Below are 17,756 nucleotides of genomic sequence, written 5' to 3' on the forward strand. Positions count from 1 at the left end.
ACATTAACTGTACATTTGGTCATTGTAGCTGACAAGACAGAGCATCCTGTACAGCTCAAGGATTTAGACCCAGACTTGTCTTCTCAGTTTGTGTTCTCACCTCCTCTTTTGAGGTCTAGGAGGAAACATGTTTCCAGTATTTCACGGATTGTAAAAGAATTGGTAAGTAATATTTGTAGTTACTTCCTATCCCTTTCAAGCTTTTCTCTGTACTTTTACAGACACTACTCTTCAATGATAACCGTTGCAGAATCCTGTTCTGTAAAAGCATAATGTAAAATTTTAAAAGAAAACTTTAAATGAAATCAGTTAAGTTAAAACTATTTGGCTTTTTTCATGAGTTAGTTACAATTAATACTTATACAAATAAATTATGAATATAGTTAAGATAAGAATAAATAAATGTTTTTTAGCTTTTAGGTATAGCATTTTGCTTGCTTCAAAATATTTTGGTGAATAAACTGCTGATCTGAACATTTGAATTTTCAGATGTTGTTACTAAACTTCTGATGTTAGGGAAAATAACCACTAATATCTTTAGAAATATGGACTTCGTATTTTTATCGACCATTCTTCTTCAGTAATAGAGCTGAGCAAATTTTTTTTTTTCCAGTTTGGCCACCAAACAAACAAAATTGGTTCATCTCGAACCGAAACTGAAATCTTTTTGTTTTTTTCCCAGCAGAATGAAAAACCAAAAAAATTTCATTTGGCTCGAACAAAACATCTTGAATGTCTATTTGAATTGACATTTCTTTTTGAAACAGCTTGACATTTCCAGGAAAAATGTTTTGTTTTAGGTTTTTTTTTCTGGCCAAAACTGTTAGCTGAATTCAGAGTGAATTCATGGATAGTTTTGGTGCCCTCAAAAATGTATTTTTGGCTAATTTACTGTTTGCCAAAATAATTTTGTAATGCTCTGTTGAATAACCATTCTCATATGGAACTAAGTATGTAAGTTTCTGTTTGGAACTAAGTATGTTATAAGTTAGTCAGTATCCCTTAGGAGTGGGAGGATGTCTGCAGTATAAGCCATATATATGTTTTCTGTTGCCTTAACATAGGCGTTACCAGTTAAAGAAGAGGATACCAAATCAGTAGAGTTTGAAGAAAGGCAGAAAGTGAAGAGGAGAAAAACTACAAAATCAAAAACAAAGAAAGCAAGCAAGTATGAAATGCTTAACACCTTCATGCAATTTTTAAACGATGATAAAGTATGAAAATTCTCATTCTAGATTTAGGGGGTAAACTTGCAAAGTCTGTAGTTCACTCCATACAGTGGAGAAGAGCAAATAGAAAGATGTTTTCCAGAAAGCTGGAGAACTGCATTTTGAATACACTTGAATCCCTTTCTTACCGTTTTGATGACCATATATGAGTTCTCATGAAGAAGCTGGTGTAAAAGCACCAGAAATCCTTTGAGAGCAGTCACTCACAATACATTTGGGTGGAAGCAATATTGCTAACTGTCGATTTGAAATATTGATATATGTTTTATGATGCCTTAGAGCTGCTGATTTCTCCTACATCCCATATAGCAGAGTGAAAATGAATTCTGAAGTTTATCATTGGGTCCCTTTGTGTGGAAGTGAGAGTCCCATATCCACTTTTTTTAAACGGTTGAGGGAAATTATTGTGCCTTTTGTTTCAAGGCTCAAATACTGTCAATATACATTTCCATTGAATAGTATTCTTTTTCTGGAATAATTTTTTTTTTCAAAAGTAGAAGCCTAAGTTGCTCTTCACCCAACTGAACATTTCAAGGCTTATATTAAGGACTAGTTTGGCTTTCTGTATCAGGTAAATGAGGAAATTATGCACTAGGTCTTTTTCATTTAATTTCAGTAAGATTTAAGACCATACAGATGAACGAAATTATTAAATTATGCATCAGGTCTTTTTCATTTAATTTCAGTGAGATTTAAAGACCATATAGGTGAAGGAAAAGAGCCACTTGCAGTTGGAAAAGTGAAGAAGGAAAAGTTTTAATTATGGTTTAGTATTTTTAAAGAAATATAAAGATTCCTGCTACCGCTAGCAAAACTTCAGTTTTATAAACAATAGGGGAAAGGAATGCTCTAGTTTATGCCATTATTTCAAGCCATAGATTCCAATTTTTTAAAGTATTCTGTTTCTCAGTTTATAAAACAGTTCTTCATTGGTAGGGCATGTTTTCCCCACAGTACATTTGGACCAGAATCCACTTGGTCAAGTACAGCCTTATTTATTCTGTAGTTGTGTTATACCTTCCCTCCCTGATGGCATAGTCATGGTCTTCCCCACTTCCTCCCCACTAGCAGTTGTAGCAGATTAATTTTAGGGTTTTTTTTTTCCCCAGCTCCAATCAGTCTCTGACTATATCCTTAATTACAAGCGTAGTGGTGACAATAGACCTAAATCAGGAACAAATCTGGAAAACCTTACTTGAGATATGGGACATTTGACCTCTTTTAAACTCTCAAAAGAGGCATAAATTTAGGGATAGCAAAATCCCATGCTCCATCAGAAGCTATGTATTTGCCTTTTTATCTTCCTGAAAATTATGATCTTCCAGTTACTCTTTTGATTGTCAGGCGCTTCAGCCATAAATGTTAATGTAGTTTATACATGGGGAAAATCTGACTCTTTTCATGAAGATAGAGTATAAATTATTCCCTTGTAAGATCCTGCTTGATCATAGAACTTCTTTGATGTGGAGGGGACTATAATTTTATTTGTTTTAATTTAGCTTTTTGGCTTTGTTTTTGTCTACTAAAACATCCATAAATGTGGTTTTGGGGGGCTTGTTTTTTTTAAAAAGCGTGATTTGTTTTAACAAAAAAATTTACTCGATGATGTAATCTAGTTGGGACTTGCCACTTTCTTGCAGAGCCACAGGGAAAGAATGTCCTTGGTCACCCCCACCAGTGGAGATTAAGTTTATTTCTCCTTTTGGAAGTCCAGTGACTGGGGCAAAAAGCAAACAGAAAGAAACTGCAGAAACAGCAGAAAAGACACTTCGAAAGAACAAAAAGAGACTGTCTAATTTTCCAAAGCCAGTTGTGCGCCGGAAGATGCTATAACTGTTTTTTAATTTGTAATGTACACCACTGTTTGTAAAGTCATCAAAATTGTGTGGATTATTAAAACAAATCATCTAATTTGGAAGAGAATAATTTATATAAATTATTGTAAAATTTCCTAAACAAATGGTCTCAATAAGTAACTCCATATGGAGTGTGATTTCTTCAGTCAATGCAGTTTTTTCTATTTTATATTAAGACTTCATACATTTATATATGTAAATACAGCTTATTTTAGGAATGTTAAATAAAAATGTATACTTCACAATATGCTTATTGTCTGCTAGCTTTTTGAGAGGGAATAATGGCTTGAGTGGACCGAATTGCTTGAGAACGTCTTAATGTTATCTCACCATAGTTGATAACCCTCCAATATTAGGCCAAAATTCTTTTTTAAAGATTGTTTGTTCTTACTATAACGATTAAAAATTAAAACCTGACATTTTGTTTTAAAATTTATAGAAAATGTTTGACCCTTTGGCGCCAGTAATTGGGATTGTAGAACACAAGCTGCTAATTCCTTACATTCATGGTTCAGATGTACTGTATTGAAGTCAGAATGTAAACCATTGTATTGATGCTGTGCAATATTTTTTTGTATTTGTCTTAAACTTTGGGAAAGCTGCTCTTGAGTTTATAAAACTAGATCACACCTCAGATGTTTCACTATTTTTTTCAGTTTGCTATGTCAGCGGAAATGTAGCTATATATAGATGCTTCGGTATTTTCAATGATGTAGTTACTATAGGCCATACATTTAAAGGGACATTGCCTACATATATTTGGAGCAAATCTGAAAAAATGCACTTTTAGAAAACATAAGAGTAATAGAAATGCTGCCACAATTTAAAATAATGAACAATTGTCTGTAAACCTACATGCTTCTACAGTGTTTAAAATCAACATGTTGCAGCATTGAAAATCCATAAATGAAACTGACTTCAATTATTTTAATTGTCTAAGATGAGAGAAATGCAAAAACTATGCAAAGATCATAGTTACAAACCAGGTTTTTGTATAATTTATTTTGCTGATTGCCTCAGGTGGTGGTGAAAAGTGTCCCTTTAAAGATTAAAATAGTATGAATAGGAAAAAGCCATTCCTTTTTCATGCAGACCTGGAAAATGCTAGTCTGGTCTCTCAATGTAGCAGTCTTAATTCTTTGAACAATTCAGGTGATCATGTATGTTGATTCATATCCAGGTGCAATTTTGAAGACTTCAGAACAGTGGAACCGTAAATTAAAGATATTTTCAATTAGTGAAAGCTATTTCAGTTAGGTTGAGAAATAATTTATCAGGTAACTAATACCTTGTATGCAAAAAGCAAATATTAATAATTAATAGACTGACCTTCTAAAAAAGAAACAGCGTCCCTGGCTGTGTTTTTTGATTTCTCAAAACAGGGTACTCTAGAGAAATAGTTGTATTCACTTTAAATGTTTTTCGACTTCGGGATATCCTTGGAAGAGTGAAAGTAATAAAAGCATGCAAAATGTTGACAGTGTGAAAGTGGCAGTACGGGTGAGACCTTTCAGTCAGGTTAGTAGTTACTCTAAATTTTATTGTACTTAGATTTAAATTTTAAATCTTTAATTAAGGAAACTCTTAACACGTTAAGACTGTAATACTTTGTGCCTAAATAAAGTGTACAGAAATACAGTGAATGACTTAAAAATGAATACCAAGTAAAAGAGCAAACTAATTAAAAAGCAAGTGAAAGCTGACTCGATTAAAAAACAACACAAATCTAACATGTTCCATGTACCAAACCAAAATGTTTTGTAAAAATCAGGTGCTGAAATCCCTGTTAGAATAGAAGAGAATAGAATAGAATGAATTGAATTGTAGTGAACATGGTGTTAGCTTAACAAGGTTTTAACATATTCCAGTTATTTATCTCCCCCCCCCCCCCCCCCAGCATGAAAAAAAAATCACTAAATAAGCAGAGGCAAACAAGGACTCATCAAAGACTACATAAAATGTTTAATAATTTGGCTGAGTACTAAAGAATTTCTAAATATTTTCTTTTCAAACTAGTTCTAGAAAAGTGTATAGCTTGGCAATGTTTAGTGCCAAATGTTGGGCACTTTTGCTGCATTTGGTGGTGGTTGGAGAAACAGTAGTGAGCATATTTGGACCTGACATGCATTTTGTAATTTCACAGAAGCTTTAAAATGCAATAAATTGGCTGCAAAGGGATTTTGCCAAGATACATATACATTAAAATGCATTTATTTTGAACTATTGAAACCTTCAAACATGTTCTTTGAATGTTGTCGATGTTGATTGGGACTGTACCATCACAAAGGAAGACAGATGTGAAGGAGGGATTTGAATGAAGAGATGAAAGTACCTGGCGTAGAGTTCAACATGGACAAATGGTAAAACAGGATTTCAGATGGGAATGGTGGGGAGGGGAGATGTAAAAGGAAATTCGAGCAGAGATCTAGGCATTGGTGGGTTGTGTGGTATCCTGACGGTTAAGATTTTTTTTTTTAAAAATTGAAGTTGATTATAAGCTATCACAAGAACCTAGGGTAGATATTTAAATATGATCATAATGAAGAAGGGAAAATGATAGCTGGCACAATTTTATATAAACTGAAATTCAGTATAACAGGCCAGAGCAGAGAAGATTTGTATAGTAAAGATGATAGATGATCAATGCACTGACGAGTGAGTGATGAGGATGAGGGGAAAGGGACTGGTTTTGAGAGAAATAGAAGTGGAGCTTGGTGAGAGAACTGGATGTGCTAGGAGGAATGAAAGTCTATAAAGGTATGTTTACTCTGCAATTAAAAACAGTGGCTGGCCTGTGCCAGCTGACTGCGGCTCGTGAGGCTCAGGCTAAGGGACCATTTAATTGTTTTGTAGACATTCAGGTTTGGGCTGGAGCCCAGGCTCTAAGACCCTGTGAAGTGGGAGGGTTTCAGAGCTCAGGTGACCGCCCAAGTCCAAACATCTACACTGCAGTTAAACAGGCCCTTAGCTCAAGCCCAGGTCTGCTAGCTAGCATAGCCCAGCCACAGGTTTTTAACTGCCATGTAGACATACCCTAAGGCCATGTCTACACTACAGCACTGTAGTTATGCCACTATAGCATCATAGTATATAGACACTTCCTGCGATGACAGAAGGGATTAGTTTGTGGCCGTAGGTAATACACCTCTCCAAGTGGCGGTAACTAGGTGAACAGAAGAGTTCTTCCATCAAGCTAGTTGTGTCTACCCTGGGCCTTAAGTCAGCATAGCTGTGTTGATCAGGGGGAGTGATGTAGCTATGCTGATTAAGCTTTGAAGTATAGACCAGGCCTGGTTCGACACAGCTTGGTTTCATATGTATTGCAGAGGGGGATGACTGTGTCTGCAATGCTAAGAAAAGAAGAGGAGTGGGGAAGGCTTTGTGAAGTAACGGGGGTTATGATTTCATTATGATGGTGGTATCAGGGACCTAATTCCCACCCTTGAGATACAAAATTCAGGAGACCTTTCAGGGTAAGCATGTATATTCCTCTGAATCACTCAATCCAATTCACCACTAATAGGAAAAATGCTGGGCTCCTATCAGTTCCTAAGCAGAAAATCAGTGACTGGGCAAAGGATCTGACATTCTTTTAGATTCTCCTTCTTCCTTTGACTGATTCTCTAATACATCCTTTTTAATTCAACATGAATTGATGAGGAATGCTGGAACTCAGACACAAACACCCATCCTTGCAGGCTGTAACCCAAAAGGGAGCACCAGCTAAAGAGAGACATTGCACCTCTGGTGGTAACCCATTTACCCTTCCAAAAGGCAAGGACACAATTAGCACAGGAAAAAGGCCAAAAAGCATCACCACTTTCCACAAGCTGTAGCTCCTGCAAAGAAGGGAAACTTGAGTCTCTGCTTTGGATAAGCCTAAAACAGAAGGAGACTGCATTCTTTCCCAGATACATGTTTTAAACTAGGGGAAGGAAGGAGTTGGCTTCTGAGTTCTAACCATGGGGAGAAGATGAGTAAACTGGGGGAGAAGGCTGATACTTTCTTGTTATGGATGGGAAATATCTTTCACAGAGGTCATTAAGAAGGAATGGTAAAATGCCAGACAAATGGAAAAGGCAAGCCTTGAATTCAGCAGGATCCCTAAAACCCAAAGAAGGATTAAGCTAAAGTGAACTAAGGGCACTTTTACTTACGAATCAGTGTGCTCACACAGAGGTTTAATGTACTTTAATTAATGCACATTAACTTCACATCTTCGTTAACCTGTCTTAACTTTCCTGAGCTTCCCTGTGTGGACAAGCCCTTGGACAGTAAATAATCATTCACAGCAAATCCTCTATCAAAATTCTCAGACTCCTGGCTGAGGAGAGACTTCTATCAAGCTTATAAGATCGATAATATGTCCAACAGCTTCAATCTTGATTTGACTGATTCTTTTTTGAGTGCTGGTCCCTGTGGGTTTTCCAAATGTGGGTGTGCATGTGCACCAGAGCCAGAACTGTTCATAGTAGCGTCCATCAACCTGTGTTTGTGTGGTGCATCCAAGGTCTCATGAGGCTGCATGGGTCGATGCCCCTCCAGTTCCCTCATACCACTGCATGGCCAGAGTTGGAACTCCTCTTCCTCCTCGTTCTTTATATTGCGTAGTTTTATTTTTGTCCAAATAGACTGTTTTTTCTAGTTTGTTTTGTTAGTTTAGTCGTAATTAGTTAGCTTTTTTGATACTTCACCCCATAGGGGCTGTCCCACCTGCCATGGGGGACTATGCCCAGCAAGCCGGCTTTAAAAGCTGTGCTCCTTCTCTGTGAGCAACAAGCACCAACCTTTCTTTTATTGCCTTGGTGATGCCCACATCATCGACTGCTGTTGCATGTGCCATTTTTTTCCACTGCGGATCCGTGAGGCTCAAGAGCTTTGGCTTTGAAAGTACCTCATGGAAGAGATGATGTGCCCACGTGCACACTCAACTGTGCCACTGGGATCCATTGGAATGTCCAGTCTCACCTTTCCATGAGCACTTCCATGATGGCACCAACGAAGGCCCACCATGCCCATAAGCACATCCATTGGCATAAGGGCGGCTCCCCGAGAGGGACCACCCCTAAATGCAGCGTAGCTTCAGCTGCTCCACTTCCCAAGAAGTATCAAATGGAGCACAAGACTAAACATTGCAGAAACCAGCTGGCATCATCTTCGGCTTTCATTACAGGGCCACTGCTTATGCGACCGGCTCTGTCTACACCGCTGGGACTGTCTGGCCTTCTGTGCTAGTTCCGCGCATGTCCAACTGCTTGTCTCTTATGCCCACAGCCAAACTATTTCTACCCTATGCTGGCACCCTATCATATCCCGGATCGCCAGAATTGTGCAGCCTCCATCAGAGGCAGATGAATGCTACTACTTGGCCAGTGTCCCACTCTGTTCCTCTTTGCACTGTCAGTCCAGCAGGCCGGGACATCACAAGACTGCTCTGCACTGCTGGCACCAGCTGTTGTGACAACATCGCCTTTCCGAGATCAACCCTCTGATTCCAGAATGGTCCTCTGAGCAGGACCCCAACTTTTCATTGGCGTACTCTTACAGTCCAGAGCCCTGATACCTGCCTTATCCACCAGCATATGGACCTCCTGTAGAGGCATGGTTCTGGTACCTCCGCACGCCACCGGTACCAGCGGACCCTTACACTTGTTTGTACTGGCACCTTGGGACCCCTACCGTAGTCATGGGACGCCACCGCCACCTCCTTGGCCTTCATCTATGTACACCACTCCTCTCTCTGTCTATGAGGAACCCCAGGACACTGCCATGCCTCCTGCACCGTTGGCACCGCTGATCCCGTTGGGAGCCTCTTCATCTCTGGATGAGGCTTTCACCCCTGGATGACCAAGGTCAATACCAGGATCTATTCCACTGCATGGTGGGGGCCCCTCAACCACCCAGCTGAAAATGTGAAGGATACCCAGGATGAGTTCCTGGATATTCTCCAACCACCTGGGCCCTGATGTACTGCTCTCCCCATCCATAGCGCACTCCTTCAACCAGCTTCGGCTGTCTGGCATGCCCCAGCATCATGTGCGCCTACACCTAAGCAGACGGAACCTCCAGTTACAATAAGTAACCTCCATTTCTTCTTTGAGTGCTGGTCCCTATGTGGATTCCAAACGTGGATAGCATAGTGAGCGGTACTCAGTAGAAGTGAGTCTGTAGGACTGCACGGCCAATTGCCGCATCTGCCGCTGCTGAAGGGGAGGTAGCATAGTGAGCGATGAAAGTGTGGATGGAGGACCATGTGTCCATTCTACAACGTCCACAAGAAGAGTAGATGTGGCAGCTTGTGCCCGTGCGGAGTGGGCAGTGATAGCAGGTGGCGGAGAGGCTCGTGAAAGGGAGTAGCACTCTGCAATGCATCGGTAGCATTCTGCAGTGGAAAGAGAGAATTTGGGCAGGGCTTGGAAAGTGTGGTTGCATTGGAGATAGAAGGCCAGTGCACGAGAGCCGTGAACTAGGTTCCAGGTGAGAGACGGGATGATCTGAGGGAGGGTGACCATGCGGAAGCAGAACTTGTGGATAACGCGGTTTTGAGCCCATAGGTCTAAAATGGTGCGCCCCCCGCCTACCCCCCTTTCTTCGATATGAGGAAATAGGGAATGTGTTCTATTGCGCACTTCTGGAGGAGGATATGCGCTTGGTCTCAGAGGAGAGCATGCTGAGATGGATCCCCAGGATCCCTATGGGGAGGATGACGAGGAGGGAAGAAGAGGAACTCTATGAGGTTCCGCTGATGTATGATGTCCAATACCCAACAATTGGTGGTAATCTCACTCCAATTGCAAACAAATCGAGCAAGATGGCCCCAAAGACAACCAACAGGACCGTAGAAGGGGTGGAGAAAAGTTTGCAGGTCTCGAGGCAGGAATCAAAATGGGTGTTTGGAAGAGCATTGCAGGAAAGTGGAGGTGGTAGGAGTGGGATATTGAGGCTCTTGGGATCGTTGGCAGGAGCAAGAGACTGGTTCTGCTGGCATGAAGGATAAGGTTGGTGGGCAGGGTAGCAGGGGCAGAAAGAGGCCCGGTGCTGGCAGCAAGTTGGGGCTGGAGTCTAAAGTCGTATTTCGCCAGTATAGCCTGGTAAATGCAATGCAGAATTGTAACCCTGCTGATGAACAGACTTTGCACTCGATCAGGTCGAGTTTCTTGGCTGCCCAATCCAGAGAGATGACCTTGAAGTGTTGCTGTTGGGCGCGGTCAGTTTCCATGTGGACCACTAAAGAATTGGGTAGTGGGTGTGTAAACAAAAAGTCTGTATCTTTGGCAGGGATGAAATAGCGCTGTTTTTTTAAATGTGTGGTCCCTATTTGGATTCCAATCCTGCCCCCCATCTTCTCTGCTATGGGCTCTGTGCCTGTTGGTAAGAGGGACCTGGAGGGTCGTTGGCCACACAGCCTCATAAGACCTCGGACGCACCATGTAGGTGATGCACGACTCAGACATGGATTGACAGACACTACTACAAACTATTCCAGCACCAGCACATGGCACGCATGAGCACCCATGTTTGGAATCCAGATAGGGACCACACATCTTGAAGAACCTCCGGTTACAGTAAGGAACCTCCATTTACGAATCTCTATGTCAATGCTGTTGGTAGTCTGGATGTTTCCACTTGGAAAAATCAGCCTACAGAAAAAAGCATCTTTGGCTTTTGTCAATCAAGATAAGTAAGAAATGTTGGTCAGTTCAGGATCGCTTGATGTAATATGCGGCAATAAAATGTAAAGGAATAAGCTATCCTTGACTTTCTCATTTTTATGTGAACCTTCTGTTCATTGAGCAGAATTTTAAATCTAAGAATAGTAGTAGGCCCAATCTTACTCCCACTGAAGTAAATCAACAGGGTTGTGCTCTTTAATTTGAAGTACTTTTGAGAAAGAATGGCATGTTAGATATGCTCTTTCTTCTGTGTTATGGCCATAATTACAATAGTGAAGGATTTTCCAATGATACCTTATCAACACTAATGGTTGACACTGTGTTTACAAAATCAGGAAAAAAACAAATTTGGACACAGTTCTAGATACTGTCTTTTCAGTTCAAATTTGTTCTATGGCATTTATTCCCTGACTACAGTTAAACTACATTTATCTTGTTTGGTTCAGGAGAGATTTTGTGTACAATATTAATGCATTGGACATTATATGATGAATATGTTGTGGTGGTGGTCTCAATCCTACACACCCAAATAACAACAAAACTCCTGTTGACTTTAATAAGAATTCCACATACAAAGGGCTTGCAGGATTTGGGCCAAAATGTAAATTTTGAGTAAGTAATTTGAATTACTACTGGACTGATAATCGTGTGATTTATAATTTTGACACAGAGGGAGAAGGATGCAGGCAGCAGGTGTGTGGTTTCTATGAATTCCAACAGCACAAGCATATATGATCCTAAGAATCCAGGGCACGTGAAAACCTTTACCTTTGACCTGGCTTACTGGTCCCACAGTGGATTTCTAAAAGATAAAGATGGCATGCTCATTTCCACTGGATCCAACAGCAGATATGCAGGCCAGGTAAAATGTATTCAGAGGACTATTTAAAAGCACTTCCTACCAATATAAAATGTTAAACAACTCACTTTGTTGGTGATTGCAATTGTTACGATTCCCAAGAGTGAAAACTGAAATTAATCATCTATATCTACTTAATAGATGTTTCAAATCAACATCTAAAATTACTTCCCATTAAGAGATTTTCTTTTATGCTTCCAGGTCCTGAAATTGTTAATATTTGAAGTACATTAATATGAAGTACATATTTGTCACAATCATTAAACCAGATTTTCAGATTGAAATAGTTATTACTAACCTCTGTACAAACTAAATAGCAGAGCTTTTGTGTGTGTGCATGTCAGGATAGGTTGATTTAAACTGATGTGAAACAACAAGCAGGAAGCCTTGATTTAAATAATCGGTTTTAATCATCTTGTTCTGCATTTGTGCTGCTGAGTTATTTTCCTAAAAAAGATTGATTCTCATTGGTTAATAACCATTAATGTGTTGATTTGCAATTAAATATAGCATTTTCACTAAATCTGGTGCTTTTTTTGGCTAAACAGGAGGAGACACTATATCTATACACATTTATTTAAATAATTATATAGCTTAATTTATAATTATTTGGATTCTTAATTTTTATATTTGTTATATTATAAAATAGTGAATGATGTATTTCTTAAATTAATATTTTTTTCTTGTGATTTGTGTCAAGGTCTTTGGATGGACATTTTTCAAACACAGCAGTTTTTAACTAATAAACTAAAATAACGTAGGTATGCTGGGATACATAAGGGGACAAAAGCTTGAGAAAATTTATCGAAACATGACTTGCATTTATAACTGATTTTTAAACAGAAGGCTATCTGTAGTTCAGTGAATTAAACTGTTCATTTCTGATCACCATGTTCTTCAAGATTTTAGAACTAGTAGATCTCATCCTCTCACATGTAGTTTTTATTCATAGATTGGAAGAGGAAAACAAGGTTTTCTGCTTTTTCATCTCACATTGGTTTCTTCATTTGAATGAACTAGTCATTGAACTGAACTAGTTGAATAAACTGAAATGAAGAAAGTACTCTCTGTATCTATAAAAGAGGCTACTGCTGTCAACAGTTGGTTTAGCAGTTAAACAAATTCTGGTTCTGGATGCGTAGCCAGTGACCTCGACTAGTTCAGTGGTTTGATTTTCTTTAAAACTTGGTAGCAGACATTTAGTGCTTAATATCATTGCTTTATTTAAATTATTTTAATAATTATAGTAAATTTAGGCCTTAATATGGGTTGTCGTCATTTCAGATTTAATTTTAATTAGGTTTTTTTTTAAATTAAACCTGTATTTAAAATTTTTGTCAGGAGGATGAAGGTGTTTAATCATTGATTTTTCTCCATCCTAGTGCATGTGTTTACAGTCTCTCTGAGTAAATATGTCTCCTTTTAGAAAGAGGTCTTTCGTGATCTTGGTCAAGGAGTTCTGGACAATGCTTGGCAAGGTTATAATGCTACTCTCCTAGCATATGGCCAGACTGGCTCAGGGAAAAGCTATTCTATGATTGGATATGGTGCAAACAGAGGCATAATTCCAGTTGTGTGTGAAGAGCTCTTCAGACCAATACAGAACCAGAAGAACAAGCAATATCAGGTATGTTGACACTGTTTTGTTTCCAAGACGCATCCATGTATGCTCTCAAGGTTAAGTTTGGAAAACTACAATTACCGTTTTAAAACTAACTTTGGAGATAATCAAACATAATGCAAAATAACAAGTGAGCAGTGTTGAATTAAATCTAATACAGGAGAATTTGAATCTATCCCTGTCCCAGTAATAGCTAACTTAATCCTGGCATGAACACTTTTGTTTTCAGTGGGTATGATTTTCAAAAGTACGTAGGCACTTCTGAAAACTTTACCCACTGTCTAGTCACAACCTGTCTTTTCCACACAGAAGGCTATACATCTGAACAGTTACCTATATTTTGAACCTCTGCTTACCTACTCCTTTATCTTAGCCTCTTCTCAACATGATACAGGGAAAAGTCTAACAAACAGGCATCAACAGACTTTCCAACCATCACTAATGAAGGAAAGGAATAATTTTTATTTTTGTCATTTAAATCATTTTATGTTTTGTTGGATTTCTTGTATTCAATAGGAATAATGGTTGTAGCATTGCAACACAGGTTTTGTGATTATTAAATGCTTCCAGCTCATCTGTGTCCAGCCACAAAAATAGTTTCTATCTTTTCCTTCCACTCTGGTTTTCCTGATAAATTCTATATATAACAGAGTAGAAGAGCGTCATAAACTCCAGTGTAACCGTGAGCATTAGCCTTCTCTAGTTACTGTGAATATTTAATAGGCACCTGATAGCTCCTTCTAGCTATATTTGAACCTAAGGTGCAGAACACTTATGTTGTAATTCCAGCTGCTATTCATCTCAGTGCCTTGATAGTTCAACCTCTCACCACCCATTTTGGGGTAGCTTGCATCTAAGTTGGTACTAGTAGAGATCTGTCTCTGCACTCGAGCACAGGAATTGCAATTGTGACTGCCCCCTGCATAGGGATTACCGGGGGGAATCTTCTTGCATTTTCCCACTTCATTAGATTCCACCATGTGGGTTTTCCACTCGCTGATCTGATGGCTGCAACAAACTTGGAAAATCATCCCCTTCCCACTGCATTCACTTCAGTGAAGTGGAAATGCAAAGTCTATTTGGGACTACTCTAACATTACTAAACTCTTTTCTGCATTATTGAAAAAATAAAAATAACTCCATAAAAATTAAGTGCAAAAAGCTATGTTAATGCACCATTAAGGCTGCAGTTAAAATCTCAAAATTCAGGAAGTGTAATAGTTAACGTTCCAAAAGCAATGCTTACTCTGTCAGGCAATGCATACACAGTATTTTTCCATTTCCAGTTTTTGAATGAATGTGGCTGGAACATATTGCTTTTTGTATCATAAAATGTCTACTGTAAACTATACAAGTTTGCCACATTGCCAAGTTAATGTTGCTGTCAGAATCTTAACATTCTTTGAGTGCTTGCTCATATCGATTCCAAGCAGGTGTGCACTTGCTGCGTGCACAGTCGGCAGAAGGCTTTTCCCTCAACGGCACCTGTCAGGTTGGTGTAGGCGCCCCCTGGAGAGGCGCCTCCATGGCGCTGTATATAGGGGTTCGCCGACCCGCTGCCTCTCCAGTTCCTTCCTACTACCCGTGAAGGTCATTGGAGCTTCAGTTATCTTGCTTCTGCTAGGATTCCCCGTTTAGTTCTTTGCGGTTCCTGTAAATAGATTTAGTCACTTTTTTCTCGTTACATAGTTATATAGATAAATGTTCAGTATTAGTTAAGCGGTTCCCCCGTTTCTAGGACTCCCTTCCCCAGGGCTCCGGGGCATGCCTCAGGCCCAAGGCTTCAAGCCCTGCAGATCCTGCCATAAGTTTATGCCAAAAGGCGACCCGCACAACTCTTGCTTAAAGTGTTTAGGAGAGTCACACCAAACAGACCGTTGCAGGATCTGTAAAAGTTTTTGCCCGAGGAGCTGAAAGGGGAGGAGCGCGCTCCTCAAGCAGATCCTTATGGAGGCAGCTCTTCGGCCGCAACCTCCGGACCTGGCACCTGGTGCATCAGTGTGCGGTTCCCTGGCATCCGTTAGAGACCCGGCGCCGAAGAAGACCTTTGTGCAGAGGGAGCCTCAGCACCGACGCTCACAGGCACCAAAACCGGTTTGGCACTGTTCCCATTCACCAGTACGCAGAAAAAGTATAGGTCTGACAGAGGGCGCTCACCTACAATGCGGCCTATGGAAAACGACGCTGGTCCATCGCACTCCCATATGCACTGGGCACAAGGGTCTCCGGGACCGTCAACTGCCACTCTGCAGATGGCACCCGTGATCCTAGTGAGCATGAGATCCCCAACGAAGGAGAGCGAGGTGGAAGAGCTGGACCTCCCCTCCATGCCAGATATATTTGACGCGGCATGGGACCTGATTGCTATGATGGCACAGCAGTCCCCCATGTTGGGGGAGAGGGTGCCAGATCCAAGACATCCGGCAGCACAAGTCACAGCACCATCTAGAGGCAGGCCCCCAATGATGCGGCGCTAGTCACCCTCGCCCAGGCACTGGTCACCTACCCCTCAACACCATTCACTGATGCCCAAACACCAGTCGCCCTCTCCGCGGCACCAGTCATCCGCATCTTGGCAGCAGGAGCCTTCTCCTCGACACTGGTCACCCATACCTCAGCACCAATCGTCCTCTTCTCAGCACCAGTCCCCTGTGCCCTGGCACCATTTGGCGATCGCATCTAGCTCAGCGCCACCATGGTCTCCGCGATCAGAGTCCAGATCATCGGACTCAGAGGCAGACTCTGGCACCTCGAAGTGGAGTAGGCACAGATTGGGGAGGCGGCACTACAAGGAGGATAAGTGGCAAGCGCCCCCATTGGACCTTGGCCCATGCACTGGCAGGTGCCTCAGCAATGGCCCTTCTGGACCCCGTGGGCGTACCACCAAGCCTAAGGGTCTCAGTCTAGAGGTCCCTATTCGATTGCCTCGGAGAGCCAAGCAGCTGGCACCCCGGAACATAGAACCCTGCCATGCAGCACCGAGGTCAGCGGGCGCAGTGAGACAGTGCTGTCGGGGAAGCTGGTGTGGTGCACAGTGCCAAAGAAGAACCTGGCACTGAGCTGGGCTCTGACGCCGGTAGAGAGGTCCCAGGCAGGGAGGACCCTACTGGCCAGGATATCCCCAAGTCTGAGGTTGGACCCAGGGCCCCATCTTCCTCCTCCCTGATGAGGCTGTAGCGGAGACATCGACCACTCATATCCCCATGTACAATAGGACCCACCAGGAACTTTAGAGAAAGGTGGCCCAAAACTTGGGCTTACAGGAAGAGGAGGTCTGTGAGTTGGTGGGATCCAATGGTGGACATTTTGGCTCCAAAGGGTCCTTTGAGGGTAGCTCTGTCTCTGATCAGAATGGTCCAATCCACAACTAAGACACTGGCAGACACCAGCTTCTACCCCACCTACAGCCAAAGGGATAGAGAGGAAGTATTTCACTCCTTCTAAAGGGTATGAGTACCTTTTTACTCACCCTCAACCTGGCTCACTCATCATATCTGCGGCAAACAAAAAGGAAAGGCAGGGTCAGCAGGGACCAACACCTAAATCAAAGGAGCTGAAGAGACTGGACCTATTCAGGAGGAAGGTATGCTCCACTGAAGGTCTCCATCTGCGGACTGCCAACCAACAGGCGATTCTCAGCAGATACAACTTCAACTTGTGGGACACGATGACGAAGTTCAAAGACCTCCTTCCGACCAATTCCAAGTCAGAGTTTGGGGACATGGTGGAGGAGGATAAAGCGGTAGCCAGGACATTGCTACAGGCTGCATTAGATGCAGCAGACTCTGTAGCAAGGACTATGGCTTCAGGGATGGCTATGAGAAGAAGCTCCTGGCTGCAGGTGTTAGGCCTCCCACCTGAGGTCCAGTCCACCATCCAGGACCTGCCCTTTGAAGGAGTGGGGCTGCACAGCCTTAAGGATTCTAGGGTGACTTTGAAATCTTTGGGGCTACATACACCTTTCACACAAAGGACTTCTCCAGAAAAAGGGGCATAAATAACAGGCGAAGAACGCCCCAGCCACCCAACCCTGGCAGAGGCTCAGGGCCAAAGCAAAACTTTTGAAGGTGAGCCTGAGTGTGACACTCCAGGACAGCTACTGGATCCTGTCCCTCCTTTTCGAGACCACTTATCCCATTTCTACCGCACTTGGGCCCAAATAACATCAGAGAGATGGGTGTCGTGCACAGTGGAAGTGGGATACTCTCACCGGTTTTGTTCTACGCCACCCTCCAACTCCCTTCCCTGTCCCTCTTCAGGGATCCCTCTCACGATCAATTTCTTATATGAGAGGTGCAAGAACTGCTTCATACTGAAACAGTAGAAGAGGTCCCTCAGGCCTAAGGGGAAAGGAGTTTTACTCCAAATATTTCCTGATCCCGAAGGCAAAAGGGTGGCTCAGGCCTATCCTTGATTTGTGGAATCTCAACAAGTTCATAAAGAAGCTAAAATTCCACATGGTCTCCTGAACCTCCATCATTCCCTCTCTGGTTCCAGGAGACTGGTATGCTGCCCTCG

At 41.7% G+C, this 17,756-nt stretch overlaps 2 protein-coding genes across 2 annotated transcripts in view; both read left to right on the forward strand.

Moving 5' to 3' along the window:
• The window catches only part of AHCTF1 (AT-hook containing transcription factor 1), a 67,294-nt gene extending 63,575 nt beyond the window's left edge, over positions 1–3,719 (forward strand). The window contains 3 exon segments of the mRNA XM_067555229.1: positions 29–162; positions 1,065–1,168; positions 2,870–3,719. Coding sequence (XP_067411330.1) covers positions 29–162; positions 1,065–1,168; positions 2,870–3,062 — 431 coding nt within the window. The 3' untranslated portion in view covers positions 3,063–3,719.
• Positions 3,720–3,860: 141 nt separating this feature from the next.
• The window catches only part of LOC137157838 (kinesin-like protein KIF28), a 79,878-nt gene continuing 65,982 nt past the window's right edge, over positions 3,861–17,756 (forward strand). Inside the window, exons 1-3 of the mRNA XM_067555274.1 lie at positions 3,861–4,603; positions 11,429–11,620; positions 13,044–13,244. Coding sequence (XP_067411375.1) covers positions 4,550–4,603; positions 11,429–11,620; positions 13,044–13,244 — 447 coding nt within the window. The 5' untranslated portion in view covers positions 3,861–4,549. The remainder of the gene's footprint in view (positions 4,604–11,428; positions 11,621–13,043; positions 13,245–17,756) is intronic.

Source organism: Emydura macquarii, unplaced genomic scaffold (assembly GCF_026122565.2).
Source record: "Emydura macquarii macquarii isolate MOO-44397 ecotype Brisbane River unplaced genomic scaffold, CSIRO-AGI_Emac_v2 contig_1597, whole genome shotgun sequence".
NCBI lineage: Eukaryota > Metazoa > Chordata > Testudines > Chelidae > Emydura > Emydura macquarii.